The sequence below is a fragment of the Chiloscyllium plagiosum genome, unplaced genomic scaffold (assembly GCF_037043375.1).
Source record: "Chiloscyllium plagiosum isolate Xiang-an unplaced genomic scaffold, Cpla_swu_hap1 HiC_scaffold_8, whole genome shotgun sequence".
NCBI lineage: Eukaryota > Metazoa > Chordata > Chondrichthyes > Orectolobiformes > Hemiscylliidae > Chiloscyllium > Chiloscyllium plagiosum.
The window spans coordinates 105,059,927-105,087,841 of record NW_028270146.1 but is presented as its reverse complement, the minus strand read 5'-3'; the positions used below and the strand labels follow the sequence as shown (position 1 = coordinate 105,087,841).

The following is a 27,915-nucleotide window of genomic DNA, read 5'->3' as shown; positions in this document are numbered from 1 at the left end:
TGTTGAGGTTTGACCTGATTGCCGCAGGATTCTCTACCCTATGGGCTGTTGCCTGGGGTGCACACCAGGACAGACATCGACTGTGCCTGGACAACTGTCAACTGTATGAAAGACACTGTTTGGACTATCTGAAACTTGGTCTTCCAATGTACAGAGTTGACCTGGATAGAGTGTTGCAAATTCCAAAGTTCAGGCCTACATGCTGAGGGACACACTAAAGGTTGGGGCAGCTGCCCCCAGGCCCAGTCGGGTAAGACCAGTAGTTCCATATCACCTTCCATAAGGGAAGGTGATATGGAACTGTCCAGCTCTTGGAGCGTTCCTCGACACTAAGACCAGACTCATCCTTTGCAACACAGGTAGAACCTAGGTCTTTCTGCCAAATGTCTGTTCAGTTGTCAGACTCTTTGTTACCTCAAAATGAATATAAATAGTTTCCTGTGTGAGTAGAAAATTTCCTTTGTTTGCAACTGCACAGAAACTCTGAGGAATGCCAAATCCCAATATTTCTTTGTCTTTTTTCTCTGCAAAGACTGAAATTTTTTTTGTTTGGAAATAAAGTATGTTTTCACAATTTAAAAAAAAAAATCTTGTTTTGCAACATGTCTTTGCAAAGAAGATCTGGCGAGAGATGCAAGAGTCTTTGTCAAGGTTTGTCCCGAGCAGCTCCATGATGCTAGGACTTTATATGTTCTACAGGCTGTTCTCTGGGATGCACACCAAGACAAACATCAACTGCACTTGGAGGACCATCAGCTCAGTAAAAGCTGCTCTTTGGTCTGCCTGAAATGTGTCTGTCTTCCAGTGCAAAGAGTTGCTCCCAAACCAAGAGTTGCAATCTGCCATATTCCAAGCCCCAGGAATATGTGCTGGGATAAAAGCTTGGGGCAGCCACTACCAAGGTACAGTGGGGAAAAACCACCTATCTAAGGCCTTTCTGCTATGATATACTGCGTATCTGTTAACTTAGAGTGCCTTGGAGTTTGTATTGGAATTAAACAGTTTCTGGTCATATTTAGTAAATCTACCAATTTACATTTGGTTGGAGGAATTTAAGAGTGCAGTTTGCAAATGAGTAATGTGATTTTTTTTCTATTTCCTGTTATGTCCAACTTGAATTGCTTTGTAATGTATTTGTGGATACTTTATGAATGAAATGTACTTAGTGCTTCTGGACTTTATTGGAGATTTAAATTTGTGGCTCTGGTGACTGTTAACCCTTAAAAACTACTAGAAGCTGTATTTGGCTGCTTCCCTTGCCTTCTTTTGACCATTAGCTGTTTAATTTGCTCCCTGCCATTAATCCATAAATATTCTATAGTAAATTTGTTTTTAACTAGCATTATCACATCCAGTTAGTTTAATGATTCATCTCTTTGCTGTTTGTGGGAGTTTGTTATGCAGAAACTGACTGCTCCATTACCTTCATTGTGTTAGTGACAATACTTCAGAGTATTTATTTGATTGAAATGTTTTTTGGTCATCCTGAGGTTATGAAAGGCATTGTAAAAGTGAAAGTCTCTCTCTAATTATAAGATTGGATCAGTTGAATGGATTGTAATAAAATGAGAAAAATGTTGTTTTCTATTTTCAGTCAAACTTTGCGATGGGCCGCTTTCCTAGCACCTGTAGAAAGTGTTTTATGCTGGACTTTGGTTTGGCACGACAGTTCACAAATTCCTGTGGTGATGTTAGACCTGTAAGTAATTTATTTGTATTAACTTTTTAATCAAATTAAATTAATGGTCTTTTCTCACAGTTGAGTGATGCAATATGTTTTAATCTTGTCATTTTCAGTATTTGAGATGTGGATTTAATTCTCAAGGATAACTAAGGGTGGGCAATATATGCTGGTTAGCATGTCCCATGAATTATTAAAAAAAAATTTAAATTTGCCAACTTAAAATTTGTGCTTATGAAACAAAATGAAACTTTCTCAATTGCCACACTCAAGGAGGTAATACCACTATGGCCACAGTTTGCATCTATCGGGATTGTCCTTCAGAAATGTTGACTGAATGGCTGGAGTGGGAAGCAGTCAATTTGACTCAGTGAAGTGAGATTGTATTTCTTAGGTTGTGGGGTTAATGTTATTTATGGTGGATACAGGTGAGGAAGATTGATTGTGTTAAGTTGAAGGTTGTTTGTAATATTTTGCACCTGAAAATGACACATTTTAGAAACAATCACTTCTGCCTTGATTTGTGTTTTTATTTTAATTACTTAAATGTATACAAACAGACAAAGAGTCAGCATTTTTATATAACTTAGAGTCAATTTTTAAAATTTGCAGCTTGTGCCAAATGTGGAAGTATTGGAACAATTGGGCACGGACATGCAAGTAAAATGAACAGGGAGATGGCAGATGAAAGTTAATACATAGAAGTGTATTTTGGCAGAAGAATTAGGAAAATACAAATGTCTTAATGACAGTTTAAGGCTTTGCAAGAGCAAAGAGATCTGAGGGTTCATCTGCATAAAGATCTTAAGTGGCAGAACATTTTGAGAGAGTAGCAAAGTGTAGCAGGATCATAGGTTTCATGGAAGACCTGAGGATGAAAGTGGGGAAATTATGCTGAACTTTTGCAAATCTCTTGTTAAACCATTCATATATTATACCAATTCTGGTTGTCACACATTTGGAAAGAGAGGGTCCTTGAAGATATGGAAGAGAAGATTTACCAGGATGGTTATAGGAGTCTGATGTTTGCTGCAAAGTTTTTGAGAGCTGGCTTTGTTTTCCTTGGAGGAAAGGAGATTTAAGAGAAACTTGCTAAGAGGTGCGCAACTTGTTATGAAATTGCATGGTGGCAGATCCAAGGGACACAGATGTAAGGGTTTGGGCTATGGATGTGAGGAAAAACCTTTTTATCCAGTGAGTGTAATGACCTACACTTTGCTGCTTACTGGAGTGCTAGCAGTGGAGGTCATTTGTGATTTCCAAAGGAAATCAAATAGGCACTTAAGGGAAATAAATATGCAGAGGTATAATGGGGAAAGAAACTGAATAGATTGATTTACAAAAAGCTTGAATAGATCTGAAGAGCAGAATAGCTTAATTCTTTCCTGTTTTGTCTCTGATTTGATGAAGGGGCGATAATGCATCATTGAAACTGCTTCATTCAAACCATACTGCAACTTTGTGCACCAGTTCCCCCTACATCCATGAAAAATACTGTCTGTAATCCTGGCTAATGACAAAATATGCATTGAATTTAAGAAAAGCTATAGAAAATTCCTGTTGGCCTTCATACGGCTATAAAGATTGTTCAACAGTATCACAGCGCCACAGTGATTTATTTTTAACTGGAAGTGCTTTCTTTATTCAAGAATGTGTCATAGTCCCTTCAAATGATCATACTGCATATTTAGCAGATTATTTCAGAGTGTGGCATGTGGCTCAATGATTAGTACTGCCACCTCACAGTGCCAGGAACCTGGCTTCAATTCCAGCCTTGGATGACTATCTTTGTGGAGTTTGCACGTTCTCCCTATGCTTTGATTTCCTCCCACAGATCAAAGATTAGGCGGATTGGTCATACTAAATTTCCCATAGTGTCCAGGGATGTGCCAGCGAGGTGGATTAGCTATGGGAAATACAGAGTTATAGGGATAGGTTTGGGAGGCGGGTCTGGATGGTATGCTCTTCAGCAGGTCAGTGTGGACTCGCAGGGCCGAATAACAGTATTAAGTCAGGAGGAACTATATTTATGGCAAAATCTAGATCCAATCCAGATAATAACATCCTTTGGTTACACTGAGTTAAAGAAAACTATTTATTCATTATTTTTTAATCTTTTGCTCATCTTGCTCATTAGAACCATGATTGTGCTGCTGTGGCGTGTGTGTTTTTTCCCTGTACTCTTGGAAGTAAAATCTTTTGTAGTCTTTTGGAAGTTGATATTTGAAGTTAATGGAGATTTTCTATTGAAACTGAAACCTGAAGTCTAATAGAAAGCTATGATTATACTTCTATAAAAATAATTTGAGTCTGAATTCAAACATTATGTTGAGCAAATTCTTTGATTTCTCATAATTGCTCCTCTTCTTCTGATATCCATTTTTAGATTAGATTTGATTAGATTCCCTACAGTGAGAAAACAGGCCCTTCGGCCTAACTAGTCACACCAACCCTCCGAAGAGTAACCCACCCAGACCTATTTCCCCCTAACTAATGCACATAACTCTACAAGCAATTTAGTATGACCATTCACCTAACCTACATATCTTTGGACTGTGGGAAGAAACCAGAGTACCCGGAGGAAACCCGCGCAGACACAGGGAGAACGGGCAAACTCCACACAGACAGTCTGTCCGAGGCTGGAATCGAACCCGGGTCCCTGATGCTGTGAGGCAGCAGTGCTAACCACTGAGCCATCGTGTCACCCCAAAATAGAAAGGTCACAAAAGTATTCATTCTGGAGCAGCGTTACTGCAGAATAGGTCTTTAGCATTAAATATTAGTTCACATATGCATCTGGCGAATTCAATACTCAAATGCTGACCTTTGACTATTTTTATTGTACTTTGAAAAGCTGGCAAATAAATGCCAGAAGCCCATTTAGTTTTTACGAACTGAGTTTAATTTTACTGTAAAAGTAAAGTCGCTATATCTTACCAGACCATAGATCTGCTGTCTCATGAGAGAAACAACTGGTATGGGTTTAACCTGAGGGCCATTTTGCTTCGGGTGAGGGGAGAGTTTGAGAAAGTCAAGGGTCAACAGAAGTGAAGCTGGAAAAGCACAGCAAGTCAGACCGTATCTGAAGAGCAGGAAACATTGATTTTCCCGCTCCTCTGATACTGTCTGACCTTTCCAGCGTCACATCTCTTGATTCTGACTTCCACCATCTGCAATCCTTACAGTCTTCAATGTTGAGAAGATCACTCCTTCATTGTAAGCTCAGCCAGTGCAGGAATTGAACCCACGCTGTTGGCATCTCTCTCTGCATTGCAAACTGGCTGCCCAGGCAACTGAGTTAACAAAGTGCATTTATCTTTACACTTGAAGTTGCAGCATTGCATTAGGAGAGATTGGTTCCACCAACGCACAATGTTTCTTCCTCTTAAACATTGAGGGTCTGTACGCAATGCTCTTTGTGGATACAATCTAGATAACTTAACCCTTGGGTCAGTCTAACTGAAACTCTCATCCGTGTCTAAAAAAGTCATTCAGCTCAGAAGCAGACCCTTCAGCCCAATTCATTCGTGTTGACCAACTTTCCTAAACTGAACTAGTATTTGGCCCTTATTCCTCTAAATCTTTCCTATTCTTGTACCTTTCTAAATTTCTTTTAAATGTTGTAATTATACTTGCCCCTCTGGTCCCTTTTAATTCCTGCCCCCCACCTTAAACCTATGCCCTCTAGTTTTGGACTCTCCTGCCCTAGGGGAAAAGACCTATGCCCCTCATGATTTTATAAACCTCTTTTAAGGTTGCCCCTCCACCTCCTAGACTCCAGAGAAAAATTGTCCCAGCCTATCCAGCCTTTACACATAACTCAAATCCTCCAGTCTTGGTAACATCTTCTAAATCTTTTTTTTGCATCCCTTCCAATTTAAAAATAGCAGGGTGACCAGAATTGTATGCCATACTCCAAATGTGTAGCCCTACCATTGTCTTTTACAACCGTGACATGATGTCCAAACCCTCAACTTAATTCTCTGACCAATGAAGGCAAGTGTGCCAAACTCTTCCTTCACTATCCTGTTTATCTGTGGTGCCATTTTCAAGGAACAATATAACTGTACCCTTGGGCCTCTTTGTCCAATTGTGCTCCCCAGGGTCTTACCATTAAGTATACAAGTCCTTGTCTGGTTTGCCTTACCAAAATGCAGCACCTAATCTGAAGTAAACTCCAACTACATTCCTCGGCCTACTGGCCCAGTTGATCAAGGTCCGATTGTATTCTTCAATAGCCGTCTTCATTGTCCACTATACCACCAATTTTGGTGTCATTGGCAAACTTAATAACTATACCTCCTATATTCTCACAAATCATTCATAAAGTTTGTCACCTACTTCAATGATCTCTCTGTCTGCAGCAGACCCCTAATTGTCAGCCTCTGAACTTCAGTTCAACTAAAATGCTGCTACCACGCTCCAGCACTCCCTCCCTCACTTATAACAATATCCTGTTGGTATTCTTTTGTTCCCAGTGCTCTCATGCTTCCAGGTTTTAAGTGTTGTGTTAGCATTCTGAAATCTAACGTGAGTTCCATAAAGTGATTATATCCTCTAGTAATGAAAATGCATAACTAAGCCACAAATATTCTTTTGTTTTAATCTGGTGTTTTAAAAAAAATTCTCAAGGTCAGGTTCGTAGGAGAGTAGTCTGACACAGAACAAACGACCAAGAGGCGAGTCTGCTAGAATATGGGCATTTTATTCCCCGCAGCGTCGCCACAACGGGTCTGGCTTATACTCACTCTACATGTTACCAAAACTGGGAGCCGTCAGTTCTCGTAGAGCGGTTGCCAACAACCCACGCTCGGCGGTTAAACGTAACCCCGGAGCAGACTCACCGAACTGGAGACTTTTCCAGCTGATATACTCTTTTCCAGATATAAACATTCATGTGAACAGCAGAGCAAGGCTAAAAAACACATTCCATTCTGGTTACATACAGATAAGAAGATTCACACGGGACTAAGCAACACCTCCATTCCGGTTAGATTCACACATGTATTGGGACATAATTTTTAACCGTTTCACCACATTCCACTGCTTGGAATTTTACACCACATCTGGAGGGGACACGTGATGTGCTAGCTAATGGATAGGAGAATATTTGAGCCAACCTGGGAGAGTAGGGCAATCTGTTGAAATCATCAACCCCTTCAAGATTAATTGTTGCTTCTGTCTTCTAGCCAGCTAATCAATTGGAACTTTTCTGCTCCTTGGATCACTTCCAGTTTCTCTCCTCTAGTTTTAAATAGTGCTGTGGCAGAAAAAGTGCCCAATCTTTACAGATAAATTGGGTTAATGTGACCTTGATGTGAGCAAGAGCAAACAGCTTTTCAGTGTACATGTGCTTTTCTTTCCATAAAGGAATCTTTCAAAGTTTATCCTAACCTAGGATATCAGGTGTTTATTTATTGTACATTTCCCTGTGATATCGTAGAAAAGTAGAATCCTATGATTATACCAAAGTCTCATTCTAGCTATGTATAACTTTGCAGAAATGGATCCATTTAATTCAAGATTGTTTATCTAGTTATCTGTTCTTTCTTAAAATCACTTTACTATTATGCTGTTTCTGTTTCTTTCAGCAACAGTATGTAGCGATTATTTGCACTTCCCATTGTAGATCTGTCACTTAAGTGAATGTTTCACTGTTCTAGAAGTATTCTTGGAAATATTTTTAAGTAATGCATTTTATGCAGCAAAAATACCACATTGTCAAATCCTGCAGTCATTGTCTTATTATGTACTCCAGTCAGGGTGTCCTGCAGTAGTCATTTGTTGTGGTCATGTTGTTTTGATACTTCCTGGAAGTGGTGATGGTGTCAGTTAATTGGATTGCTTTCTCCCAGTAGTCTACCTAGTGTTTCTTCAGATCCAAGAAAACTTCATTTTGCAACATGAAGGAAATACTCCAGTAGTTCAGCTGTTTGAATCATTAGCCATAACTTTGCAGAATATAATTTATCTCAACTGTATTGTGAGTCGCTTTCATTAAAGGTTCTGTTGTACTTCATTTTTTTGACCAGTAGTAATTCTTTGTGCAACTTTGTCTATAATTCAGGCTCCACTTTTATCCTGCTCTTTATAATGAACATTGAAGACTAAATTCATGTCACTAATAATGTGTATCCCATGTGATAAAAATGGCCGTCAAGCAAGTGAGCAAAAATGACCTGTGCAATTGAGTGTAGATAGCAGGAAACAGAATACATACTCATAATTAATGCAATATGAGGCTTAGCTCTTCTGCTTTGACAAGACCATTTGCTGAATATCTGGTTAGTTAGTTGAACTCTTGTAAATTTTTTTTCTAATTTAAAATGTTGACAGCTTCGCATTATTTAAACATTTTCCCATTGGAATCTGAAAGCTGAACTAATTCCAATTAGATGGAACAGAGTAAAGGTAACTTCACAAAATTTTATATATTTGCAGTTGAATCAATCAGTTAAATCACATAAGTTGCACTTTCCTGCTATTTCAAATCCCAAGACAATCTGGAAAAATTGCAAGAATCTATTTCAGCACCGTTATTCAAACTGTGGAACTCGGACATCGTCAGTAGTCAGGTGTCTTTATCATTCTCAGTTGGATATTAGGACATCCAGTTGCAGAAGAGTGTTCCCCCTTACTATGATCATAAGAAATAGGAGCATAGAGTCATAGAGATGTACAGCATGGAAACAGACCCTTCGGCCCAACCCGTCTATGCCGACCAGATATCCCAATCCAATCTAGTCCCACCTGCCAGTACACAGCCCATATCCCTCCAAACCCTTCCTATTCATATACCCATCGAAATGCCTCTTAAATGTCGCAATTGTACCAGTCTCCACCACATCCTCTGACAACTCATTCCATACACGTACTCTGCATGAAAAAGTTGCCCTGTAGGTCTCTTTTATATCTTTCCCCTCTCACCCTAAACCTATGCCCTCTAGTTCTGGACTCCCCCACCCCAGGGAAAAGACTTTGCCTATTTACCCTATCCATGCCCCTCATAATTTTGTAAACCTGTATAAGGTCACCCCTCAGCCTCCGACGCTCCAGGGAAAACAGCCCCAGCCTGCTCAGCCTCTCCCTATAGCTCAAATCCTCCTACCCTGGCAACATCCTTGTAAATCTTTTCTGAACTCTTTCAAGTTTCACAACATCTTTCTGATAGGAAGAAGACCAGAATTGAACGCAATATTCCAACAGTGGCCGAACCAATGTCCTGTACAGCCGCAACAGTCCAAAGATGTGCAGGTCAGGTGAATTGGCCATGCTAAATTGCCCGTAGTGTTAGGTAAGGTATAAATGTAGGAGTATGGGTGGGTTGTGCTTCGGCGGGTCGGTGTGGACTTGTTGGGCCGAAGGGCCTGTTTCCACACTGTAATGTAATGTAATCTAATCTAAAAAACATGACCTCCCAACTCCTGTACTCAATACGCTGACCAATAAAGGAAAGCATACCAAATGCCGCAACTCCACTTTCAAGGAGCTATGAACCTGCAATCCAAGGTCTCTGTTAAGTGTATAAGTCCTGCTAAGATTTGCTTTCCCAAAATGCAACATCTCGCATTTATCTGAATTAAATTCCATCTGCCACTTCTCAGCCCATTGGCCCATCTGGTCCAGATCCTGTTGTCATCTGAGGTAACCCTCTTTGCTGTCGACTACACCTCCAATTTTGGTGTCGTCTGCAAACTTACTAACTGTACCTCTTATGCTCGCATCCAAATAATTTGTATAAATGACAAAAAGTAGAGGACCCAGCACCAATCCTTGTGGCACTCCACTGGTCACAGGCATCCAGTCTGAAAAACAACCCTCCACCATCACCCTCTGTCTTCTACCTTTGAGCTAGTTCTTTATCCAAATGGCTAGTTAGATTAGATTACTTACAGTGTGGAAACAGGCCCTTCGGCCCAACAAGTCCACACCGACCCGCCGAAGCGCACCCACCCAGACCCATTCCCCTACATTTACCCGTGCACCTAACACTACAGGCAATTTAGCATGGCCAATTCACCTAACCTGCACATTTTTGGACTGTGGGAGGAAACCGGAGCACCCGGAGGAAACCCATGCAGACCCGGGGAGAATGTGCAAACTCCACACAGAGAGTCGCCTGAGGTGGGAATTGAACCCGGATCTCTGGCGCTGTGAGGCAGCAGTGCTAACCACTGTGCCACCATGCTGCCCAAAGTTCTCCCTTTATTCCATGACATCTAACCTTGCTAATCAGTCTCCCATGGGGAACCTTGTCGAATGCCTTACTGAAGTCCATATAGATCACATCTACTGCTCTGCCCTCATCAATCTTCTTTGCAGGACTAAAATATTTAGTCCATTGTGTTTGTTCTGCCATTCAAAAAAAATCACAACTGATATGCTTATGTATTTAACTCCACTTTACTGCCTGTCGCCATAACCACTGACTTCCTTGTCAATCAGTTGAGCCTTGAATATGTATTCAATGACCAAATCTCCACTTCTTTTTGGCAAAGAGCATTCTAAAGAGTATCAGCCTTCTGAGAAGAATTTCCTCCTTATTTCCATCTTCTATGAGCTACCCCTTATTTTATTCTGTGCCCTGGTTCTAGATTCCCTCAAGAGGAAACATCCTCACCATCTCAACCCTGTCAAACCTTTCAGTATCTTGTATTTCAAGTAGATCAGCTTTCATTCTTAACCCCAATGATTATATGCCGGTCCTGCTCAAATATGAAGCAAACCACAAAGCCTTCTCTGACTACTTCAAATGCAAGTATTTTCTTTCTTTATCCATGTTATGAATGTAGATCATAAATAATTAAAATTTTAAGACTGATCCCTGCGGCTTTCTGTCATACAGTTGGCTAATCACGTATCCTTGCTGATGTGTCATCTCCCAATAGTTTCAGCTTTTAGCTTTTGCAATAACCTTTGTGGCATTTGCTAGAATGCTTTATGGGTACCAAAGTACTCTATGCCTGGTTTCCTGTTATCCACCCTGTTACATTTTCAAAGAGCTGCAGTAAATTTGACAAGAACTCTGTTACTTACACAAAACTATGTTGACCTACCTGATTGCTTTATGATTATATTAAACTCCTGGTAGCACCTCTGGATGTTAATATTTTCCCAATGATAGATGCCAGGCTTAACTGAATTTGTTTTGGCCTTTTGTCTGTTTTTATTTAATAAAAAAGTGTTACATTTGCAGCTTTCCAAACCACTGGGGCATTTCCAGGAAATGTTTAAAGATTGCAATTAATGGATCAGTTATCTTTACACCCACTTCCTTTGAGAGTCTATGAAGCAGAACACTTGGCCTAAGAGACTTGTCACCCGTTAGTTTTCCTAGATGTTGTGATTGCTTTAAGTTGCTCTCTCTATTTTAAATACTGGTTTTCTACTATTCTTAAGATGCTTTTTATATCTTCTACTTGTGAAAACAAAATACTTGTTCAAAATCTCCTCCTGATACCATTGTCAATTTCTACATCTTGTACCGTAATCAGTACTTTTACAATAAACTAGTTTTTCGAATGCGTCTCCTGGTGTGAGGGATTGGGTGTTCATCTAGCTGCGAAAAGTGGTTTATTGTTTGCTTAAAATCCACCCATAAAGGCAAACTGACCTATCAGTTTTTGCAATTGGTATGTCCAGTGCTACCCATTTTGTAAACTACACTGGTTTGGATGATTCCTTTTGCTTTCCAGCCTCCTGATTTCTGATTCTACTCATACACACAAGGCAAATGGCCTTGCAGAATTGCTTTCGGGTCAGCATATCAGATGGCCTTGACTCCTTTGACAGTCCTTCGACCTTGTTGAAAACCTTCTGTGTATTCAATTAGGACTTTACTCTGGTAATCATTTTACAATCAAAAAATGTTGAGCCAATCAAGTTGAATCTTTCTTGACTAAATTTGCCCCATCAAGCTTCGGCTGGAGCCTTTTACCACAATCAGTGGTAACTGCACCAGCTGCTTCTCATTGGACACAGGAACTGAAGTCATATCCTTAATTTGTAGTGGTTCGCTGGTACATATTCTCGGTCTGGCTGAGGTTTGCAGAAACTTGGAAGATTGGAGTCCAGAGCAAATCTTATTAAAGGACTGGTTCTGCAATCATTGATACAGCTGCACTGATGTCAACCTCTATTAGGCTGGGTGACCATTTAATTAGACGTTTATTTTGATTTGATTTGATTTAGATTTGGATGTTGCTAAGCAATTTAAGCATTCCAAACCTCAAGGTGGACTTTCCAGTGTGTGCACTCACCTGGATACTCAAGTCAGGTCTCCTAGGGCACCATTGCTATCTCTTGTCCATACCGGCAGCAGCTACGTGACTTGCTGCCCGTATTCTGAAGAACTTTTTAGCCATTTGACTGAGGCTTGGCATTATTTTGGGGTGTTACTCTGAGTTGACGTGGGATCTCTCTGCTCAGGATATGTTCTGATGTGGAGGGGCCGGTTTTGGACTGAGGTGATGAGGCCAGAAGTCACACATCATCAGGTTATAATCCAACAGGTTCATTTGAAATCACAAGCTTTCAGAGCACTGCTCCTTTAACAGGTGAAGGAGCAGCGCTATGAAAACTTGTGATTTCAGATAAACCTATTGGATTACAACATGGTGTTGTGACTTCTGATCAGTATATGTCCTGCATGAGGCGATGCGCTTGCCTACACTTGTGTGTTCCCAAGCTCAGTAAGCCAGGTGAGTGTATCCACTACCATCAGATTACCCTGCAGCACACGTGCTCCACTTGCTGCATTGCCTAACGGCAAAGCCAGCTGTAGTGTCTGTTTGATGTCCAGTTGGGCTTCAGCTAGTAGGTGCTTTTGTGTGGTTATGTTATTAACTCCACACGATCTCTCAGCATCTTATTCAGGGTTAACCCAAAATCACATGCCTCTGCCAGTCATCTTAACCTTGTCAAAGCACCCAAAACTGATTCCCCTGGTTCTTGAGCTGCTGAATAAAACAGGTATCATCTCAGAATTAAAAGAAATCTTGGGGGTCATAATATTGCTTCACTAAATCCATCAATTCTTGAAAGGTTTTAGCTTCTAGTGCCTCTAGGAATGTTAAGCTCCTAATAACTGAAAATGCTGTGGGTCCGCAACCAATCAGAAGAATTACTTGTTGCTTTTCATTGGCCCCCAATGTAATTTGCACAGAAAAATTAATACATTCCTCCCACATACTGGGTCCAGGATCGAACCAGTCCAGCCTCCCAAATAACAGCATCATGCCAGAAATGCTTACCCCAACACAAAGAACAGTTGCAAATGAACTTTCTTCAGGAGTGTATTGTTTTCTCTCATTCCACTGAAATAACCACATGGAGGCCAGTATCCAGTCATTAGGTCACCCTTTACTCACTCACATGGACAGTACATGGACTCTGACCAACTTGCTCAGAGCCAGTCCCTAGAGTGAGAAGAGTCCCTGAGACTCTGTTTATGTCTGTCAGCCTGGATTCCCTGTTTGGCTCAGGTTAACAGTCCAATTTGGGAACTCCTGTTCAATGAGGCATAGCTGGCCAACCTTGTTCCAATCACTACACCGAGCATCAATGTTGATCTTATTAACAATGATTATAATCTCGTGACTATACTGACTTTACTCCTGATTACTGAGATGCTCTCCTCCACCTTATCTCCCCCCTTCTTTCTAAACGTTGAAAGCCTTGCATGTTCACCTACTAGTGGGGGTCACTTTACAAATACGTCTTTACACTGGCTATCCTATCATATATTTTTAATGTGCTATCAATTTATCCATTTGTTGCGAATTCTGAGTGCATTCAGGTAAAGAGCCTTAGGCTTGTCTTTTACCAATTTTCCTACCCTGGCCATATTCACTAGCTCTTGAGTTTGTAAATGTTATGACTGAAGTCATTGTAAACATTTGTCATTCATTTTTGTTTCACTTTTTGCTAATGAGTGATTTTTTTCACCCCAATAAAAATGCTGAGTCACTTTTAAAAGTGTTCTATTTAGGTCTTTTTTTCTCTTGTGTGCCCTTATCCATTGTCCAGAACACACCAGAAACGTTAACTCAGCATTGAAAATATGGTAATTTTCACTAAGGCATATTTTACAATATCTGATCACGTCCTTTCTAATAGAACATAGAACATTACAGCGTGGTACAGGCCGTTCGGCCTTCGATGTTACGCTGACCTGTGGAACCAATCTGAAGCCTATCTAACCTACACTATTCCATTCTCATCCATATGTTTATCCAATGACCATTTAAATGTCCTTGAAGTTGGTGAGTTTACTACTGTAGCAGGCAGTGTATTCTATGCACCTACTACTGAGTAAAGAAACTACCTCAGTCATCTGTCCTATGTCTATCATCCCTCAGTTTAAAGCTATGTCCCCTCGTGCTAGCCCTCACCATCCGAGGAAAAAGGGTCTCACTGTCCACCCGCTCTAACCCTCTGATTATCTGATGTCTCAACCTCCTTCTTTCCAATGAAAACAGCCTCAACTCCTTCAGCTTTTCATCATAAGACCTTCCCTCCCTACCAAGCAACATCCGAGTAAATTTCCTCTGCACCCTTTTCCAAAGCTTCCATGTCCTTCCTATAGTGTGGCGACTAGAACTGTACACAATGCTTCAAGTGCGGCAGCGCCAGAGTTTAGTACAGCTGCAGCATGACCTCGTGGCACCAAAACTCAATTCCTTTACCAATAAAAGCTAACACATCGTATGCCTTCTTAACAACACTATCAAACAGGGATCTATGTACATGGACACTGAGATCTCTCTGCTCATCTACACTACCAAGAATCTTACTATTAGCCCAGTACTCTTTATTCCTGTTGCTCCTTCCAAAGTGAATCACCTCATACTTTTCCACATTAACCTCCCTTTGCCACACCTCAGCCCAGCTCTGCAGCTTAACTATGTCCCTCTGTAACCTGGAACATCCTTTGGCACTATCTGCAACTCCACCGACCTTAGTGTCATCCGCGAATTTACTAACCCTTCCTTCTATGCCCTCATCCAGGTCATTTATAAAAATGACAAACAGCAGTGGCCCCAAAACAGATCCTTGCAGTACACCACTAGTAACTGAATTCTAGATGAACATTTCCCATCAACCATCGCCCTCTGTCTTCTTTCAGCTGGCCAATTTCTGATCCAAACCACTAAATCACCCTCAATCCCATGCCTCCATATTTTGTGCATTAGCCTACCGTGGGGAACCTTAACCTTATCAAGTGCTTTACTGAAATCCATATACCACATCAACCGCTTTAGCCTCATCCATCTGTTTGGTCACCTTCTCAAAGAACTCAATTAGATTTGTGAGGTGTGACCTACCCTTCACAAAACTGCGTTGACTATCCTTAATCAACTTCGTCTTCTCCAGATTACTATAATTCCTATCTCTTAAATCTTTTCCAACACTTTACTCAGAACTTAAGTAAGGCTCACTGGTCTATAATTACCAGGGTTGTCTCCACTCCCCTCCTTGAACAAGGGGACAACATTTGCTATCCTCCAGTCTTCTGGCACTATTCCTATACACAGTGACGACATAAAGGTTGAAGCCAAAGGCTTGGCAGTCTCCTCCCTGGCTTCCCAGAGAATCCTAGGATAATTCCCATCCAGCCTAGGCGACTTGGGTATTTTCACATTTTCCAGAATTAAAAATAGTGGGTGGCACGGTGGCACAGTGGTTAGCACTGCTGCCTCACAGCGCCAGAGACCCGGGTTCAATTCCCGCCTCAGGCGACCGACTGTGTGGAGTTTGCACATTCTCCCCGTGTCTGCGTGGGTTTCCTCCGGGTGCTCCGGTTTCCTCCCACACTCCAAAAAAAAAATGTGCAGGTTAGGTGAATTGGCCACGCTAAATTGCCTGTAGTGTTAGGTGCAGGGGTAAAATGTAGGGGAATGGGTCTGGCTGGGTGCGCTTCGGCGGGTCGGTGTGGACTTGTTGGGCCGAAGGGCCTGTTTCCACACTGTAAGTAATCTAATCTAAATTACTCTCACAACCTTCTTATGACCTTCAGTCCCATCTAGTCTGATAGTCTGGATTTTAGTATTCCACTTGAAAAAACTGTCTTTTTCCAGTATGAATATTGACGAAAAATATTAATTTAGCACTTCCCCTATCTCTTCGGACCCCACGCACAACTTCCCATGACTATCCGTGATCGGCCCTAATCTTACTCTCGTTATTCTTTTATTCTTGATATACACATAGAAAGCTTTAGGGTTTTTCTCGATCCTGTCTGCCAACGACTTTTCATGTCCCCTCCTGGCTCCTCTTAGCTCTCTCTTTAGGTCTTTCCTGGCTAACTGTGACTCTCAAGTGCCCTAATTGCGTCTTCGCGTCTCATCCTAACACAAGCCTTTTCGTCCTCTTAACAAGAGCTTTAAAATTTTAGTAAACTATGGCTCCCTCGCTCGACTATTTCCTCCCTGCCTGACAGGTATATACTTATCAAGGACCCGCGGTAGCTGTTCCTTGAATAGAGTCATAGAGATGTACAGCATGGAAACAGACCCTTCAGTCCAACCGGTCCATGCTGACCAGATATCCCAACCCAATCTAGTCCCACCTGCCAGCACCCGGCCTGTATCCCTCCAAACCCTTCCTATTCATATACCCATCCAAATGCCTCTTAAATGTTGCAATTGTACCAATCTCCACCACATCCTCTGGTAGCTCATTCCATACATGTACCACCCTCTGCATGAAAAAGTTGCCCTGTAGATCTCTTTTATATCTTTCCCCTCTCACCCTAAATCTATGCCCTTTAGTTCTGGACTCCTCAACCCCAGGGAAAAGACTTTGCCTGTTTACCCTATCAATGCCCCTCATAATTTTGTAAACCTGTATAAGGTCACTCCTCAGCCTCTGACACTCCAGGGAAAACAGCCCCAGCCTGTTCAGCCTCTCCCTATAGCTCAAATCCTCCAACCCTGGCAACATCCTTGTAAATCTTTTCTGAACCTTTTCAAGTTTCACAACATCTTTCTGATAGGAAGGACACCAGAATTGCACACAATATTCCAACAGTGGCCTAACCAATGTCCTGTACAGCCGCAACATGACGTCCCAACTCCTGTACTCAATACTCTCACCAATAAAGGAAAGCATACCAAACGCCACCTTCACTATCCTATCTACCTGCAATTTCACTTTCAAGGAGCTATGAACTTGTACTCCAAGGTCTCTTTGTTCAGCAACACTCCCAAGGAGCTTACCATTAAGTGTATAAGTTTTGCTAAGATTTGCTTTCCCAAAATGCTGCACCTCGCATTTATCTGAATTAAACTCCATCTGCCACCTCTCAGCCCATTAGCCCATCTGGTCAAGATCCTGTTGTAATCTGATAGAATAAACCCCACATTTCAATTGTGTTCAACCCTGCAATTTCCTTTCCCATCGTATGCATCCTAAATCTTGCCTAATCTGATCATAATTGCTTGTCTCCCAGCAATAACTATTCCCTGCAGTATATACCTATCCCCTCCCATCGCTAAAGTAAACATAACTGAATTGTGGTCACTGTCACCAAGGTGCTCACCTACCTCAGAATCTAACAGTTGGATAGGTTCATTACCCAGCACCAAATCCAATGTGGCCTTGCCCCTTGTTGGTTTGTCTACGTACTGTGACAGGAAACCCTCCCGCATATATTGGACAAAAATTGACCCATCTAAAGTACTCTAATATTTCCAGTCAATATGTGGAATATTGAAGTCCCCCATAACTACTACTTTGTTACTCTTGCTCCTATCCAGAATTATGATATACTTTCCTCTACATCTCTGGAACTATTCAGAAGCCTACAGAAAACTCCCAACAGGGTGACCTCCTTTCCTGTTTCTAACCTCAGCTCATACTATCTCAATAGACAAGTCCTCAAACGTCCTTTCTGCCACGTTAGTACTGTCCTTGACTAACAATGCCCATGTTCCCCTCTTTTGCCATTTTCTCTGTTCTTACTGAAACATCTAAATCCCGGAATCTGCTGCAACTATTCTTGTCCCTGCTCTATCCATGTCTCTGAAATGGCCACAACGTTGAAGTCCCAGGTACCAACCCATGCTGTAAGTTCATCCACCTTATTCCGGATGTTCCTGGCGTTGAAGTTGACACACTTCAAACCACTTTCCTGCTTGCTGCTGCACTCTTGCCACCTTGAAAGCTCATTTCTGCCCTCACTGCTCTCAATCTCCTAGACATTGGAACTAAAATTTAAGTTCCCATCCCCCTGCTGAATTAGTTTTAACCCTCCCGAAGAGCAATAGCAAAGTTGCCCCTGAGGATATTGGTGGTACTCTGGTTCCGGTGTAAGCTATCCTATTTGTAGAGATCCCACATATCCCAGAATGAGCCCCAATTATTCAAGTATCCAAAATCCTAACTACTTAAATTCTGATTTATCCACTTTTACTGCACTGTATTTGTGAATGTGCCTATCCTGCTATTGAAATATTTGGTTTTCATACTTCATGATAATGTGACATGTTGGCTATTTGCAATAAATGTTAAGAATTAGCCAAATTAAATATATGCAGTTCAATTTTTGTTTCCCCTGTTTGTATCCTAAGTTAAGTCATGTTCTGTTAACCTGTCATCCTTGTGCTCATTGGCTGTCTGAAACAGTGTTTTAAGTTTTGAATTTTGATCAATGTTTACAAGTAAGTCTCCTCTCTATTGCTGCAACTTCTACCAACCTTACAACCCACACAGCTATCTGCCCTGGTCTGTTTCAGACCTCCTGAGCATCCTCAGCTGTAATCACTCCATCATTTGTAGATGTGCCTTCAGTTATCAAAGGTCTTTGCACTAGAATTCCATCCATAAAACCCTCATTCCACCTTTTCTTTCTCCAAAGGAACTCCTTAAAATCTGTTCCTTTGACCAAGCTTTGGTCTCCATCTACTCGAGAAATTTGAAACAGATCTTGGCTAATATCGTTGCAAATAGTTCATCATGGAGAATCTGAGCGACCATTTAAAAAAGATTGAAATTTATGGGACAGTTCAGGTTTGCCTGGCATTGGAACATTCTGCAAGAGACTTCTGTCCATACCTGGTTTGTAAAGTTATAATTGCAGCAAACTGTATTTACTGCTTAAACAACTCACACCAGGAAGAAAACAATTTGCATATGTATAGGTTAATTCATTTGTTTATAACTCATATATATGAACTCATACAATATTTATGGGCTTTGAAAGATTTTTTTTGTCCTTGTTGCAAAATAACTGCTGTAGTGCATTGATGGATTAACTGTGCTTCAGAGTTTGAATGTACATGTTTGTTTCAATTATGTCACTTAGTAAATTTCATCAAAAATATTAAAAATCATATATTCTATTTTTCTTAATTTTTTTCAGCCTCGAGTAGTAGCAGGGTTCAGAGGCACAGTGCGTTATGCATCAATCAATGCACACAAAAACCGGGTAAGTAAAACTGTCTTGTTGGAAGGTTAATGAAGTACAGACATTTTTAACTTGTAATTCCCTTTTCCCTTTAATTATTATGGTATTACTAAAATCAGTACCAGCTTTCCCTTCAATATCATCTATGCTAAAAAAAAAGATGCATTGTAATGTTAATTACTTGATGAAAATGCAAGTAGAATGCCAAAACCTTGGATACAGGTATTTTTTTCCTGTTCGATTCTGGAAGCAGAATGCCCTTCTCCCTTTCATGAGCCAACAAATCACTGTTTGCTGCCTGTAGATTGTTTGGCAAAAGTTGGCAGAGCCATGAGCAGAAATTAATTTTGACTGATAAAAACGATATCCATAAAATTCCATCAATTCTCATCTATGGGGCATATGTAGAAGTGAATTCTAGTTTTTTTGACCTAAAACATGATATTCCAAATCCCTCATGTAAAGGTTAAGTCTGTTTTTGCAAAGATTAAAGCTCAAACATTACAAAACCTAAGTGTAATCCTGAAGATGATAATGATTTTGTTTCATTGTACATACCTGCAGTTCATAATGTTATAAAATCAATAACTGTTTGAAAATTGATATAAATAAATTGTCGTTATAAAAACAGGCGTTTAATAATTAATATGAACTAAATGTGTGGGTTTTTTAAATTTATTAACCTGTGATAACCTTCCTTGTATTTTACTTTGGTTCAATTCAAGCATGTTTGCCAACCTGTCAAATTATCCATGTAAAAGTCTGCTTTTTACCTTTTTTTTAAGATTTGACTTTTATTTCTGTATGTATGGTAATAGTTCATGTGGAAAATGATTCTCGTGTCTATGTTTGCTTACTGCACTTTTAAATGTTGCACCATCTCAACTGACGTTTATTTTCTGTTTCAACATTTGCATTGGGAACTGGACACATAGAGGACATTCGATAAATGGCAATGGAGTCATAGAGATGTGCAGCGCGGAAACAGTCCATTTTCCAAATCCATGCCAACTAGATACCCTAAATTAATCTAGTCCTGTTTGCCAGCACTTGGTCCCTATCCCTCTAAACCTTTCCTATTCACATATCCACCTGGATGCCTTTTAAATGTTTTCTAATTGTACCAGCTTCCACCACCATCTGTCTTCTCTCTTTTGAGCCAGTTCTCCATGTATTCCATGTGATCTAACCTTGTTAACCTGCCTACCATGAGGAACCATGTCGAACACCTCACTGAAGACCAATTCTTTTAATTGCTGTCAGGATATAGCCAATGCTCTGAGGCCAGATTTATTTATCATCCTTCCATGTCTTCACCTGATGAAGGAGGGTCGCTCCGAAAGCTAGTGTGCTTCCAATTAAACCTGTTGGACTATAACCTGGTGTTGTGTGATTTTTAACTTTGCAGAATATTATGTGAATGTGCATGCTGAAGGTATTGAAAAAAGTGCTGGAGGAAATGGATGTCTAAGGGAATGCATAAAATGTCAATCAATTAGATCACTTGTTCTGGATGGTGTCAAGCCAAAACTATTGAGGGGAAACCTGATATCATAGAAATCATTAGAATCCCTACAGTGTGGAAACAGGCCCTTTGGCCCAACAAGTCCATACCAACCCTTAGAAGAGTAACCCACCCAGACCCATTCCCCTCTTACTTTACATTTACCCCTGACTAATGCACCTAACCTACACATCCCAGAACACTATGAGCAATTTAGCACAGCCAAATCAACTAATCTGCTCATCTTTGGATTGTGGGAGGAAACCCAAGGAGTTCCCCTTAATTGAAGAATCAGTAACGAAGGGGCATACATTTAAAGTGAAAGGCAGCAAGTTTGGAGGTAATTTGATGAAAAACTCTTCCACTTAAAAGTTGTAGAGAGTCTGGAATGCACTTCCTGGGAAGGTAGTTGAGGCAGGAAACCTCAATCTTTCAGAAGTACTTGGATGAGCACTTGAAGTTTAATAACATTCAAGGCTGTGGGCCTAGTGTGGGAAACTGGGACCAGTGTAAGAAGTGGTATATTTTTGGTAGTGCAGACCTGATGCACCAAAAGGCCTCTTTGGAACTGGAAATGGAACTGGATGGTTCTGTGCAATTTATTAACCCAAGCCTGAATGTTGCCTTGCTGCATTTAGGTATGGATCCATTCAAGTATGTGAATTACAAATGTACTGAATACTGCAACTGGCAGCGAACACCCCATTTCAGACCTAACAAAGGAAGTTTAGCTATTGAAGAAGCAACTGAAGTTGGTTGGGCTTGTGAATCTTCAAAAGGAGTGTCCCACAGTAATGTCCAGGGTCTGAATTGTTTGGCCTCCAGTGACCACACCCAGCTTCCATTGTTCTAAAATGATATTCAAACCAATGGCGACTTTTCACCCCCAATTCCTATTTACTCCAATTTTATTAAACTCCTTGATACCACACTGTCAAATGCAGTCAGTTTCACATCTCCTCTGAAATTCAAATCTCCTGTTTGGGTTCTATTACCGTGGTCTTGGCAGAAAGCAATCTGACTATTGATAAACAGATTATTTCTGAGCATATGCTTTACCCCATTACTTTGATGAGAGAAGATTGATTGATTGAAGCAGTAATGGGCTGAACTGGATTGCCCTGCTTTTTTTCACACTGGACATGATGAGAAAGACCATCAAACCATAAGAGAGAGGAGCAGAATTAAGCCATTCGGCTCATGAAGTTTGCTCTGTCATTTGATCATGGCTGATGTGTTTCTCAACCCCATTCTCCTGCCTTCTTTCTGTAATGTTTAATCCCCATACTAATCAAGAACCTATCAATCTGTCTTAAATTCACTCAAGACAACCGAGACAAACTCATACTGTGGCAATGAGTTCCACAGATTCGCCGCCCATTGACTGAAGAAATTCCTCCTCACCTCAGTTCTAAAGGTCATCCCTTTACTCTGAGGCTGTGCCTCAGGTCCTCGTCTCTCCTATTAGTGGAAACATCTTCTCCTTTTCCAGCCTGTCAGTGTTCTGTAAATCTACCTCATCATTGGGTATACGCCAGTGTTGTTGCTTGACTGGAACTGGTTTTGATTGCATAGGATTTTATTGTAGGTTGTTGCAGGATTTTTTCCTTAACTTTTGCTATATCCAACTGTGTATTGATATCACATGAGGTGAACGGAATTAGCTAAAGACTGGCATCTGTGATGCTTGTGACTGTAGCTGGATTATCATCTTAGTGCTTCTAGCTGAATGTGGATACAGATGCTTCAGCCTGCTTGTCTGCATAGGCCTCTGCCATCATTGCGGATGAGGACGATTGCGGAGACACCTCTCTCTGTTATTTACCGAATTGTCCACTACCATGTGTAACTGGAGTAGCAAGATTTTGAAACTTAAATTTGTTAGTTGTATTAGTTGTGGAATGGCTTAAATCTGTCTATCATTGCAACCTCTGATTTTTACCATACAAGTTCTCCCCATGTTGTAGCTTCAGGCTGACATCTCATTTTTAAGTGTCCCTGCTACTGCGCCTGTATACCCTCCTAGAATTAGGATCAAGGCAATTCCCAAGATGTTTTGTATGTATATTATGAGCAAAAGGGTAATTAGGGAAAGGATAGGTCAACTCAGACCCAAAGGACAAAGTTTCTGTGTGGAATCAGAGGAAGTGGCTGAGGTCCTTAATGGGTACTTCCCATTGGTATTCAGCAAGGAGAAAGATATGGGTGATTAGTTTAGAGAAGGATTTGTTGATACAATGAGGCATGTCAGTATTTAAGGAGGATTTGTTGGGTACCTTAAAAGAAATGAAGGTAGATAAGACCTCAAGGTTTAATGGGATCCATTGCAGGGTGCTGAAGGAGGCAAAAGAGGAGATTGCTGGGGCTTTGACAGAGACATTTATATTCTCTTTAGCCATTGGTGGATCCCGGAAGACTGGACAATAGTTAATATTGATGCTTTGTTCAAGAAGGGCAACAGGGGTAATATAGGCATTAGTGGTAGGGAGTTATTGGAGAAGATTCATAGAAACAGGATTTAATTACATTTGGAGAAGAATGTACTCATTAGTGATAGTCAGCATGCCTAATGCAGGTGTTTTTCAAAAGTTACGAAGAATTGAAGGAAAGGAATGGATGTTGTCTACATATCCTTTTACTAAAGGATTTGACAAGGTAGGTTGGTCCAGAAGATTAAGTCACAAGGGATCCATGGTGAGTTGGCCAGTTGGGTACAAAATTGCCATGGCTACAGAAGACAGGGTAGTTGTGGGTGGGTGTTTTTCTGAATAATGATCTGCAAGGATCACTGCTTTGACCCCTGTTAATTTGGATGAAAGTGGCTATGATCTAATTAGTATGTTTGCAGATGACATGAGCATTGGTGGATGTGTGGATAGTGAGGAAGGATATCAAAGAATGCAAGATATAGTTCAGCTGGAAAGTTGGCCAAAGAAATGGCAGATGGAGTTTAATCTGGGTAAGTGTGAGGTAATGCATTTTGGGAGGTCAAAGGTGGGCTGAAGGACCTGTTCCTGTGCTGTTCTGTTTGATGTTCTGTGATCTTATGACTTGATGATCATGCTTAAGTGAGTGTCATGCCATGACATGACCAATTGTGATGGAATATAGTTCTACTGTTGCTGATGGCTCTCATGTCCACCTCTGAACTGTTAAATCTGATCTCAATCTATCCTATTTAACTCTCAATATGAAGGTGACACTTAATCCCCAAAGGACTGTTAGTAAGGCAGTCCTATTAGTGTTTAGGGTTAGGGTTAGGGTTAGGGTTAAGGTCACTATCAAACAGCGGGGGGAGAATGTGCCATTCTGGTTCCTAGCTCTTGTTTTACTTTTATTCTCTTTTGAATTTTCTATGGTGATTTAGTATAAATGCGTGGTCTCGGGGACCAGCTAAGAATTAATCGCATTGCTGAGATACTGACCTCAGGGTGAGTTCTACACGAAAGATTCAAGTGAATGCAATTTATTATTGCTAACCAGACAAATACTGTGCTCTGGAAGGTGCAGAGTTTGAGTAGTATTGGATCTGCAATGATCCAAGTGCATGGTGAATAGTGCATTTCATTACTGACCAGCTTTATTTGTTCTGGGATGTGGGTTTAATTCATTGGCAAGGCTGATATTTAAAACTGAGTGTTTTATTCAGCCACTTCAGAGGACAATTAAGTGTTAGTTGTGTTGCCTTGGCACTGGAGCCTATGCAGAGGTCTGGTCAGTTAAGGAGAACAGCATTCCTTCTTGGAAAGACATTACTGCATTGCAAATTTTTCTTACCTTCAAACTCCACATTGAGCCTTGTCATTGACAGTGAGGATTCAAGGAATCTCCAGTTGAACCCGTAATCACCATGCTGTCAGCCTGTGTTCTGTACTTAGAACATGCGACATTATTTATGCTTCTGAAGGTGTTTGGCTCCCTTCTAAGATGTCGATGGTGTTGGATGTTTAGTTACACTATGAGGCAGTAGTCTAATGGCTTCCATGAAATTGAAATGAAATTTTCTCAAACACTGCAAATTCATTTTGTGGCCTTTCAAAAATGAGTAATTATGTTCAAGAAACATTAGTTTCAGATGTCCAGTAAAATAATTCATTTAACAAATGCATCAGGACAGCTGTGCAGTCAGAGGATGACAAACAAATTGCTTATTCAGTGTTATGTATTATCATAGACAAAGGAGAGAAGATCTTTGGAAATCAAATCCCAATTTGCTCAATTACGATTATATCCATTGTGTTGACCATTGAAATTATTTTTCAAACTCTACTTTGCTCATGTGCTTATTGTGTTATGACAAGCGATGTCGACCATTCTCCTCTCTTGCATCATAAAAACCTTCATTAAATCTATCAAACTGAGATGATTTAATAATTTCCAATGTTACTTCACAGTTCTATCCGGTTGATTCATGGTAGATTTGATTTCATTTATGATTGTCAGATGTACCTAAGTACAGTAAACAGTTTTGTTTTGCATGCAGTACAAGCAGATCATAACATACAGAGATCATAGGGTGATTGAGCAGAGTGAGGAATACAAAGTTACGGCTGCAAAGAAGGTGCACAAAAAGCAAGATCAACATTAGATTTCCATTCAAAAATCTAATAACAGCAGGGAAAAAGCTGGTCTTGAACCTGTTGGAATGTGTTTTAAGCTTTTATATCTTCTGCCTGATGGAAGACGTCGGAAGAGATTATAACCACGGTTTTTGATATTCATTGCCTTTCCAAGGCATGGAGAAGTATAGATGGAGTGAATGGATTGAAGGTTGGCTTGCATGATGGACTGGTCTGTGTTAACAGCTTTTTGTGGTTCCTTAAGGTCCTAAGCAAAGCAGTTGCTGTACCAAGCAGGTAGAATGCTTTCTATGGTGCATCAGTAAAATTTAGTGAGAGTACTTATGGACATGCTGAATTTCCTTAGTCTCTTGAGGAAGGAGAAGTGTTGTTATGCCTTCTTGACTGCCAAATCAACCTGGGTGGTCCAGGACAGATTCTTGGTGACAGTCACTCCGAGGAACTTGATGCTCTTGACCATCTCCTCCTCGGCTCCATTGAAATGGATAGGGGCATGCCCCTTTCCATGTTTTTCAAAGTTGATGATCATCTCTTTCTAGTTTTGCTGACATTGAGGGAGAGATAGTTGTCTTTACACCACATCACCAAGCATTCTATCTCTTTCCTGTATTCTTTATGGTCACTATTTCAGTAATTCAGTATTTTAAAGTCCATTCATTTTGGATGCAGCCGATATGGTAAACTTTTTCTGTTTCTGGCTGTAACTGTCCCAATTGTTTGCTGGTGCTAATAATTATTTATTGATGTGTAAAATGAATTGTGCCAATAGTAGAGGCCAGGAATTTAAATGAGCTCTTTAACAAGTTATTAGCTTGGTTGATTGGCAGAAATGTGTGCACATAATTTTAAACTTGATTTTTCTAATGAGATATTTTTAAGATGATTTGCAGAATCTTCCAGAGAGATATCAATCGAACATTTGGAAAGCATTAAACTTGCTTCCTGTTTATTATAGTGCAGATTGGAATGCAGCAACGTAAAATGAAATTTCTTAGATTTTGTGAAGTACAAAATATAACTACACTAGTATTGACCTTAGTGCATTTCTGACTGGAACATATGTAGGAGCTGCATTTACTTGTCACTTGAAGAATAAATTCTGTAGTTGACCTTTATTTACAATCTATTTCATCTACCAGCCTAGGCATTCCTAATATTCCTTTATTTGCTTCACATCTATCTTGGGGAGAAGAAGAGCTATGTATAACCATTTATAATGTTTTATTTGTCTGTCAGAAATCCATAAATGAAGCTTCTTGGACTTCACTTATTAAACTAAGGATTGATTTTATTTGATTTCTCAATAGTTTACTCAGCAAACATGATGTTTCCACTGCCACCCTAATCACTCCCTCTTCTGTGGGGATTTTGTAACTCAATGGAAAATGTAAGATGGCTTACATAAGGAAGGTTACTGTTGTCAAGTTCATTCTGTCCGTTGCAAAATATAATCACTTAATGGTGACTTGGTGTTTATAGGCATTTCACATCTATGCAGTCAAATCATAGATTCGTACAGTACAGGAGTTCATTTAGTTTATTATGAGCATTGCAGTTCATTCTGCTGCTCCACTGTGTTCAGACTTCTGGCACTTCTCTTTAAAAGTATTTATCCAATTAACTTTCCAAGGATACTATATCCTGCACTCTCCAAATTACTGTGCTCCAAAACCAAATCAAATTTTGACATTGTGTTTAAAAAAAAACCTCATGTTTGCTTTGATTTGCTTTCCAGTCACTTTAAATTTGTGCCAATTGTTATTGATCCTTTCGTCATTAGAGATAGTTATGCTTTGTATTTAATCTATCTAAATTAAGTTTTCAAACACCTCTGTAAGGTGCCCCCTCGTCCTTTTTGTGCTCAATAGACAACAAAGTCGGCATCTCCAGTCTATTCACGAAAATTATAGGCTATGTATGTTGTCAACACCATTGCCTGTACAAAAAGAACAGATTGCACCTGAATTGGAAGGGGACTAATATACTGGCAGGGAGATTTGTTAGAGCTGCTTGGGAGGCTTTAAACTCGTAAGGTGGTGGGGTGGGACCCAGGGAAATAGTGAGGAAAAAGATGAATCTGTGAATGGTACAGTTGGGAAAAAGAGGGAGTCAAACAGTCATGTCAGGCAGGATCAAAGCAAAGAACGAGGTAGGATTGATAAATTAAACTGAATTTACTTCAATGCAAGAGACTGAACAGGGAAAGCAGATGAACTCAGGGCACGGTTAGGAACATGGGACTGGGGTACCATGGCAATTACAGAGATGTGGCTCAGGGATGGACGGGACTGTCAGCTTAATGTTCCAGGATACAAATGCTACAGGAAGGATAGAAAGGGAGGCAAGAGAGGAGGGGGAGTGACATCTTTTGATAAAGGATAACATTATGGCTGTACTGAGGGAGGATATTCCTGGAAATATGTCCAGGGAAGTTATTTGGGTGAGAAATAAGAAAGGGATGATCACCTTACTGGGACTGTACTATTGACCCCCCAACTGTCAGTGGGAAATTGAGAAACCAATTTGTAAGGAGATCTCAGTTACCTGTAAGGATACTAGTGTGGTAATGGTAGGGAATTTTAACTTTCCAAACACACACTGGTTCTGCCATAGCGTTAAGTGTGTACAAGAAAATTTTCTGATTCAATACATGGATTTACCTACTAGAGAAGGTTTAAAGCATGATCTACTCTTGGAAAATAAGGCAGGGCAGGTGACTGAGGTGTCAGTGGAGTAGCACATT

At 40.4% G+C, this 27,915-nt stretch overlaps 1 protein-coding gene across 2 annotated transcripts in view; it reads left to right on the top strand.

Annotated features, from left to right (window-relative positions):
- Positions 1-27,915, top strand: part of ttbk2a (tau tubulin kinase 2a) — a 306,526-nt gene that overhangs the window by 144,789 nt on the left and 133,822 nt on the right. For both annotated transcript variants that reach the window (XM_043698390.2, XM_043698389.2), the window contains exons 6-7: positions 1,595-1,699; positions 19,044-19,109. In XM_043698390.2, coding sequence (XP_043554325.2) covers positions 1,595-1,699; positions 19,044-19,109 — 171 coding nt within the window. The remainder of the gene's footprint in view (positions 1-1,594; positions 1,700-19,043; positions 19,110-27,915) is intronic.